At 36.6% G+C, this 10,000-nt stretch overlaps 1 protein-coding gene across 19 annotated transcripts in view; it reads right to left on the reverse strand.

Annotated features, from left to right (window-relative positions):
- Positions 1–10,000, reverse strand: part of LOC135225223 (rho GTPase-activating protein 45-like) — a 617,019-nt gene that overhangs the window by 131,322 nt on the left and 475,697 nt on the right. For all 19 annotated transcript variants that reach the window (XR_010316935.1, XR_010316936.1, XM_064264541.1 and 16 more), the window contains one exon: positions 5,047–5,125. Coding sequence is in view for 17 of the 19 variants with exons in the window: in XM_064264541.1 (XP_064120611.1) it covers positions 5,047–5,125 (79 nt within the window). In the remaining 2 variants the exon portion in view is untranslated. The remainder of the gene's footprint in view (positions 1–5,046; positions 5,126–10,000) is intronic.

Raw genomic sequence — 10,000 nt, forward strand, 5'->3', positions numbered from 1 at the left:
CACTCATTATTTGTGGAGACTTAAATGCACAACACTGCGAGTGGCTAAATTCAAATTCCAGAGATCAACATGGCCGGTCTGCTCTTGAGTTCTGTGTATCCTCCGATTTTGTCCAGATAACTGAGGATCCCACACATGTTTCTGGTAATAGATTAGACCTGATATTCACAGATGTCCCAGCTATTATTCAAGCCCAAGGTCTGCGAATATTTAAGCACTACTGATAATTGTGCCACTGAAAAGGACACATCCGTTAATCAGTATATTCCTAATGCCATCATTGGAAAAACGGTCTAGGTGAAATCTAAAGTCAATTGGGATCGTTATTACTTAGGCTTGTCAGGCACTTAATATTTCAGATGCTATATCAGATCCTGAACCCAAGAAGTGGTTAAATAAAATGCTGATGGCTATTTTAATGAGGTATACCCCTTGGAATGTCATCAAGTTCAGGTGAAACGACAAGCCATGGCTTGATGACGTATGTGGATGAGCTTACCATGAAAACAGACCAAATTCAACACATGACAAGGAAATCGTTCAAATATAAATTACACCATTTTTGTTGAGTCTCGCCATGATGCAAATAGAACTTGCCATACAGCCGAGAGAAATTACAATAATTCCTTGGAGAAGAAACTTGAAGGAATTACTCAGCCTCATCTGTGGTGGACCAAACTGGCATCATCTATCTTTGGGTCACTATCATCTTCCATTCCACCGGTACTAGCAGATGATGGTGGATTGGTTACTGGCCCTAGGGAAAGGGCTGAACTGCTTCATCGTGCCCTGAAAACTAAGCAATCAGCTGATGATGTCCTTCTCCCTAATACTTGTCATCCTGAATCTATTCTTACGAGTTTTGCATTTCGCTTTCGGAATGTTAAGAAATCTTGATAATCTTGATAGCTGGGGTGGAGATCCTGACGGTTTCTTCCCTTTGTTTTTTTAAATAGGTTCCTAGTGTGTTGTCTCTCAAGACTAGTAGATTCTATAAGTTTTTATGCCGAAGTAGTATCTTTGTGGATGAGAGCAAGCTCAGTAATACAGTGAATGTTCAAGGAATGGCATGTCAGTTGGCCACAGTAATTAAAGGCCAATATCTGTTTTCTCTGTGCTCTCCAAAGTTGCAGAAAAACATATTTTTAAGCAAATGAATAAATATGAGGAATATAAAGGATTGTTATCTCATAGTAAATACCTGCGATGCTCTTTTGGACTTGACGTGCCACTTGCAAGAGACGCTTGATAAAGGGTTTGAGTGCAGAATAATTCAAATAGATTCTAGTGCTGCTTTCGATTTAGTAAATCACAAGGCACTTATTTATAAACTTCAGAATCTTAATCTTAGAATGAGTGGATATGCTTTAGGATTACTTCAAGATTTCCTTACAGGTAGGCAGCAGCGACTTGCTGTAGATGGGATCTTTAGTGGAGCAAGACCTATTGTGTCTGAAGTTCCACAGGGTAGTGTTTTTGGTCCACTGTTCTTTTCAATATACAAGCGATTTGGTTGTTGGCCGTGAAAATAAGATTGTTCAGTATGCCGATGATACAACCCTTGTGGAAATCGTAAAGTTTCCACTTATGAGAAATGAAGCTGCCCTCAATCTTAATCGGGGAATGGACTACGTGATCAGTAAGTGGTGTAGTTGGTGGAGTGTGAGGCTGAACTCCAGCAAAACGAAAACACTATTGGATCTGCACAGATTTTCCACTACATCCTCCCCCTCAGGTGGATGGGACGCTGTTAAATGAGTCAGAAGCTTTAATCCTCGGTGCAACATTTGACTCACATCTTACCTTTTAGAAACACCTAATGAAAATTTCAGAGAATGCCACATGAAAGGTATTGTTCGTAAGGCCTCATATATTTAGAACAGTGATAAAATCAATGCAACCTGTTTTATGTTATTTGTTCTTCTCTTACTAGAATTCTGTTCTCCGGTGTGAAAGTCTGCTTCTGCCAGATGTTTATCTCTTTTAGATAGAGTGGATCGTGGTGGTATGTTTCTGTTTCCTAATATTAGCTGTTATGACTTGGAACATCGACGGATGATCGATCCCTTGTTTGTCAATTTTTCATAGTTTGTATTTTAACAAGATCTTTCACATTCACAATCAATCCCTGATCTCCTCTTTCTGTATTTTCCATTACCTTCTGTTACTTCTTTTGAATGAACATCACATTCTTTGGAAGCTTGAATTTCAAGTCAATGGTCCCTGTGGGACAATTCCATATGAATAGGGTTCATCTTCTGAATAATAATAATAGACCAAATACAGACAGACTATACATAACACGAAAGGAAGGAGGGAGAGGGCTACTAAGCATAGGGGACTGCATCAAAATCGAGAGCAGAGCACTGGGGCAATATCTGAAAACCAGTGAAGACGAGTGGCTAAGGCGTGCATGGGAAGAAGGACTGATAAAAGTAGACGAAGACCCAGAAATATACAGAGACAGGAGAATGACAAATAGAACAGAGGAATGGCACAACAAACCAGTGCACGGACAGTACATGAGACAGAATAAAGAACTGCCCAGCAATGAAACATGGCAATGGCTACAGAGGGGAGAACTCAAGAAGGAAACGGAAGGAATGCTAACGGCGGCTACAAGACCAGGCCCTAAGAACCAGTTATGTGCAAAGAACGACAGATGAGAATAACATCTCACGCATATGCAGGAAGTGTAATATGAAAAACGAGACCATAAACCACATAGCAAGCAATGTCTAGTACTTGCACAGAACCAGTACAAAAAGATGATTCAGTAACAAAAGCCCTCAACTGAAGCCTGTGCAAGAAATACCAGCTACCTTGCAGTAATAAGTTGTACGAACACCAACCTGAGGGAGTGATAGAAAACGATCAAACAAAGATCTTATGGGACTATGGTATCAGAACAAATAGGGTAATACATGCCAATACACCAGACGTGGCGGCGATTGACAAAATCAAGAGGAAAGTATCACTCATTGAGGTCGCAATACCATGGGACACCAGAATAAAAGAAAGATAGAGAAAAGATTGATAAGTAACAAGACCTGAAAATAGAAATAAGAAGGATATGGGATATGCCGGTGGAAATTGTACCCATAATCATAGGAACATTAGGCACGATTCCAAGATCCCTGAAAAGGAACCTGGAAAAACTAGATGCCGAAGTAGCTCCAGGACTCATGCAGAGGAGTGCGCTCCTAGGAACAGTACACATAATGAGAAAAGTAATGGACTCTTAAGGAGGCAGGATGCAACCCGGAACCCACACTATAAAAGAACCACCCAGTCAAATAGGATGACAGTGGTAGACAAATAATAATAATAATAATAATAATAATAATAATAATAATAATAATAATAATAATAATAATAATAATAATAATAATGAATCAAACCAGGTCAGAGTAGGACGTGGATATTTTTCAACTTTATCTCGTTTATCGGCACATGCCAAAAAAAAATTAAGACTCTCTCTCTCATATACACAACCACTAAGACGGATCTTTATCTATATTCCAAGAACACTTTCCCTATCACATCTCAACCTATTCCGAGACTACAGTCTTGGTCTCTCTCTCTCTTTCTGAGTACTTGTTCGTCTCCATTGTCCTCAGCTGAGGGCGCCTTTCCAGAGGCTATTCAGAATGGAACGGAGAGGGAGAGGAGGCGTTGGTAACATATCCCAATGACAAATCCCCGGAACTGTCTTCCCAAATCAACACTACATTGAAAACACCTCTCTCTCTCTCTCTCTCTCTCTCTCTCTCTCTCTCTCTCTCTCTCTCTCTCTTCACTTAAAACGTTTCTTTACTAATTAGGAATGATTTTGACTAAAAAAAAAAGCAATAAATTTGTTTGGCAAAAAAATTAAAAAATAAATATATAAATAAAGAAATAAATAAATAAGCCATAGGTGATTTATAGGTAATCACAAGAAACTCTTAAGGAACACATCGTCAACCTCAAAGTGGAACTCTTAAGGAACACATCGTCAACCTCAAAGTGCTTCATAAAAGTAAAGTTTCTTTTATTTTTGACTTTGTGCTCCGCCATAAAAGCAGTGTTCGCTATGCCTTCCCCTCCCCCCTTCTATACGGACGTCTGACGACGGAGTTTCATCATCAACCTATCTTCTTTCATTCTCTGTGCACGATCAGACAGCCTCGATATACTTTGATCTTTTCATCAGCGGAAACCTTTCCACTCATCATAGGCAAATCTTTCCAGCATCCAGTTTTTCCCATAAGCCCGGAAGTGCTCTTTCTATCGTTCCAACTTATTCCATGAGTTACCTGTAACATTTCTTCTGTAAAAAGTCCTCTCTAACATTACTTTTAAACACCCAGATAACAGACTACTTCCGTCCTGTCATAGCCTATCGAATATTCTCAAACTTTAACCTCCTTTTCTCCGTTTACTCAGATAACTTCATTAATGCTACCAAATCGCTTTAGATTAATCTTTCCCATCTCCCATGCAAAATCCGACTCCCTATTATCACTGCAAGTCAACACAGCTTCATACAAAGAACCAGTCATTAAATCTTTTATTCACTTCTCGTGATTTCCCAGTAATTGCCCCTTCTAACATTTATTTTAAATTCTACTGTACAGATGCTGAAGATATATGTAAGTTTTACACACACTATCTATGCGCGACTGATACACCTATTTGGTGAATTTGCAGCCTCAATATTTTACAAGAACTTCATTGTAAGAGCAAAATGTTTCATTCATTAATCAAAATACAACTAACGAGACAATAACAGTTCGGTGGAGAGATTAGAAGACTCTTTCCACTGTGCTTCTAACATTATCCTTCTTTTGATTGCATACAGAGTTTTAGCTGGTCTTTTAAACGCCTTACACAACAGTTTCAAAAAGAACACCTATTATGAATACGATAATTTTGGCCACATAACTGCTGATCAACCCTTCCTATATCTGCGTTGCCTGACTTGCATCATAATGTTAATTAGTACACTTTTTGCAATTGCATTTAGTTCCCTTTCACTAAACATATAGTAAAACAAACACTCACTTTATTTCTAGACGAAGCTGTTGAACAATTCAGGAGGGCGGAAGATGTGTCGATATCGCCCATAAGATATTCGGAGACCCTGAAATGAAAAAAAAATCATATTTAAATTACACAAGCAAATAAATTCATACATACATGCATAGAAAATAATAGCATTGATTGTAATAAAAATACGTAGGGTTGTATTCAACGGACGTCAAAAAGCATAACACGGTTTAAATTTTTTCACGATTATATATATATATATATATATATATATATATATATATATATATATATATATAAATATATATATATGTGTGTGTGTGTGTGTGTGTGTGTGTGTGTGTGTGTGTGTGTGTGTGTGTAGAATCACTGTAATTTCCCTCTAATATGGGGTGACGCCACAGAAATAACAACACAATGGTCACTGCCGTATTCATACTAATATTTTTCAACTGCAGATGAACACTCGGGCTAAAAACTCCCAAAACAAAAACTGCTTTATGCATTAAAACAGAAAGGGCTCATCAGCAATGCATCGAAATCCCGAGAGAAACTGCGCTGTTTATCAATACATTACACAAACTTTCAGTGTTTGGAGAAATGACGGCCATTCCTTTCCAAAAGCTGTCTGAAGCCATTCATCCAGAACTATCTGAATCGTTTATCCAGAACTATCTGAATCGTGCATGCATCATCATGGCTCCTATGACCTGCCGCTTTCCATTTCTCCTGTACGACCAAACCATCTATATATATTCTATTCTTCTGCATGTAATACCTACATTTCTCAGCTTATAACTAGCAGACAGTTCACCTTCATATTTTTGTACTATTTTCTTTCATTCACATTCATCAGCCACACTTCAATTCCATAAAAGGAAGTTGGTTTAAAGGTCCTTCATATAACCTCACCCAGGCGTCCACAGAAACAGTTTTTTCGGCTTTTTCCACACTTCCAATTACCAAGTGCTATCCCTAATCTGCCACTCACCTCTTCTTTCACCCTACATTCATTCAGTTTCCTTCCGAAGGCATATAGGAGTCAACTACTGCATTCTTCAAATATGCGTATTAGAATTCACTGGCTACAATTTTCATGGTCTTCATTTAACCCACAGATGCTTACCTTTAATTTCAATTATCTCCTTTTGCAAACATGTTTAAACTCTTTCACTAGTTCCTGTAGTTTCTCTTTACTATCCGCATGGATACTGCATCATCCGCTAACATCAACCAATCCAGACTCCATTGATTCACCAATTTCTTGTCCAACATTCAGTTCGTTCTTCAAGTTCTAACAACATCCACACGAAGATATCAAATAGCCATGGGATCATAACATGCCCTTACACCAGCCCAACTTTTACACCATACCTCCAGTTCCACGTCTACTTATTCTAACAAGAGTTCCAGGAAGACATACCTTACAGACTCTTGGCAGCCTGCCAGCCCCACTAACACCACTATACTGTAATATTTACTTTGTATCCCATTCATGTCTGATGCCATTTCATTTTCAGCCGATTAATACCCCTCTTTTGGGCCCCAACTGTCACTTGGACGAGCATTCTCAAAATGACATCAATACTATTCATTGAGCCTTGCCTCTCTTATTTTCCACTTTCAGCAAATACAGTGTTTTAATACTGATCCAGGACTCGGTTCACTTCAGACAGAGAGTTAAAAGTTATATTCAAGTTTTATATTGGTTCTATTGTATTAGTTCATTAACCTCTCTCTCTCTCTCTCTCTCTCTCTCTCTCTCTCTCTCTCTCTCTCTCTCTCTCTCTCAATTTACTGTCTGTAACGCTAGTCCATATTTCAACCAGTCTCATTAAATGCTGTTTTCACGTCCTTCATCTCAAATTAACAGGTTTCGATTACATTTTCAACTTCATTTCACTTCCTTCATCTCAAATTAACAGGTTTCGATTACATTTTCAACTTCATTTCACTTCCTTCATCTCAAATTAACAGGTTTCGATTACATTTTCAACTTCATTTCACTTCCTTCATCTCAAATTAACAAGGTTTCGATTACATTTTCACCCTTCATTTCACTTCCTTCATCTCAATTAACAGGTTTCGATTACATTTTCAACTTCATTTCACTTCCTTCATCTCAAATTAACAGGTTTCGATTACATTTTCAACTTCATTTCACTTCCTTCATCTCAAATTAACAGGTTTCGATTACATTTTCAACTTCATTTCACTTCCTTCATCTCAAATCAACAGGTTTCGATTACATTTTCAACTTCACCTCCAACATTTCCTCTCCTACTGACACTTAACATTTCCCGCATCAACATTCTGATCAAATGAATCTCCAGCCACTCCTCGTCTCACATTGCAGCCCTTAACTTGATCTCCCAGCTACTCTATACTAATCTAGACTCCTTTTTTTCTCGCTATTTCCTTTTTACAGGTATACTAATGAAAATTTTTTTCCAAGGACTCATATTTCTAAAAACCATGCCCATTTACAATACATTTCCATAGGGCTTTCTTCACTCATTTACTCCAGAACTTCATACCAGCAAGCAATACCATTTCTTCCTCCGTCACATATCTGAAAGTTCCTCACTGAACGAGTAGGTTCCTTATTCGACTATCAATCTGGTAGCCCGTGTTCACTTCCTGCGGCCGTACGTGTGGAATCACAGGAATTTATTTTTGGTAAATAGAAATTCATTTCTCGATATAATGTGGTTCAGATCCCACAATAAGCTGAAGGTCCCGTTGCTGAGAGACCAATTGGTTTCGAGCCACGTAAGAAAAATCTAATCCCTCGGACCACCCCTTGAAGCGTTGTTAATCAGCTCAGTGTTCTGGTTAAACTAAGGTATGCTCAACCTATCTTTGAAGTCAAATTAATAGAACGCCATTAGTTCATTTACTCCCTGTCAGTCAAAGACTGAAGCTCCCATAAACATTATATTTCACTCTCAGCCCTTAAGGCTTACTGAGCACCAAAAGGATGGAACCTTTTAGAATTCCTTCCTCCATAAGTAAAGAATGTAAGTGGTGGACGATATATGCGTGTGTGTGTATGTATATATAATATATATATATATATATATATATATATATATATATATATATATATATATATATATATATAGCACGCGTGTGTGTCTGTGTGTGTGAATTGTTATCACATCGCCGTGATTTATATGCAATCATTAAACTAAGAACGTCGTTTAATATCCAATTAGACTGTAAGTGGTGGACGATATATGCATGTGTGTGTGTATGTACATAATATAATATATATATATCTATAATATTATATATATAATTATATAATATATAATAATATATATAATTATTTATATATATATATATATATATAATGTGTGTGTGCGTGAATTTTTATCACATCGCCGTGATTTTTATACAATCATTAAACTAAAAACCTCGTTTAATACCCAATTCGCTCTACTTCAAGAATATCACCGAAGGTGAATTGTAAGTGATAAACAGATTTTGGTACCAAAGTGACTCGAGCACTGGACAACAACCTCCAACGACTTTAATTCGACGTTCTGGAAGTCATTATAGAGTAATTTCCAGTCTTCGAGTCACTTCGGTACCATCCATTTCTCACTTACAATAAACGACTTTTGTTGATTGATGATTGTATATAATATATTACAATGTATATATAGATCTCCCGCTCTCCCTCTCTCTCTCTCTCTCTCTCTTTATATATATATATATATATATATATATATATATATATATATATATATATATATATATATATATATATATATATATATATATATATATCGAGCTACAATGTCCTTTAATATCTAATTCGCTCTACCTCGGAATTAATATATTTTCATATATGCTTAACTGAGGGGGAATTTTTTCTCGATAATAGACTTGCCGGACCAAGGCGCGAACTCATGGATCCTTTCAAATCCAGGAACGTCAGTGAAGCTTTACCTACTACACCACTCGCGGTGGTGTAGTAGGTAAAGCTTCACTGACGTTCCTGGATTTGAAGGATCCATGAGTTCGCGCCTTGGTCCGGGCAAGTCTATTATCGAGAAAAAATTCCCCCTCAGTTAAGCATATATGAAAAATATATTAATTCCGAGGTAGAGCGAATTAGATATTAAAGGACATTGTAGCTCGATATATGTATATGAATCACGGAAATGTGATATGACTTTTATATATATATATATATATATATATATATATATATATATATATAATATATATATATATTTATATATATATATATACATACATACATTATATATATATATATATATATATATATATATATATATATATAAAATATATATATATATATATATAATGAAACTGAATACATCGCGGAAAATATATTCATATTAGTATCAAACTCATGCATATGAGTGAGATACGAGGAAAAAATCTTGATAATCCAAAGGAAGGATGTCCATTTAAGGGAAACATATTCATGAAAAGGGAATAACCGACCGCTGGATGTAATCATATGCTAAAATCAGTGTCAGTAATCAAGGGATTTCTGTATGGCACCATACTGCAATTGTATACCTATACCTCATACACCAGGATCCCGCGACATCGCCAAAAGTAGAAAAATTTTTTGTGAACCTTTCAATAATTTTACTAGATCATTAAAAACTTACAATGTTAAATAACTCTAGGAATAATCCGGGATCCATAGCTCACAGTTCTATTATAAAAGCTGTCAAAATCCATCGACGCTTTTTAAAATATACAACAGACATCAACCGCAGCGCTTTACGTAACGCTAACGACGGCAAGTGTAAAATTATTGCAAAATATACTACCCTAATATAATAGGTCAAGATAACACGATAACACTGAATTTCGTTCATGGCTAGGAAGACGGATGGCAAAAATTACGTTTATAAGAACGTTATCTACATAGCTTTTGCCAATGAAAAAAAAAAAGGCTGATATATCCATTGGAAATGAT

The sequence above is a fragment of the Macrobrachium nipponense genome, chromosome 13 (assembly GCF_015104395.2).
Source record: "Macrobrachium nipponense isolate FS-2020 chromosome 13, ASM1510439v2, whole genome shotgun sequence".
Lineage (NCBI taxonomy): Eukaryota > Metazoa > Arthropoda > Malacostraca > Decapoda > Palaemonidae > Macrobrachium > Macrobrachium nipponense.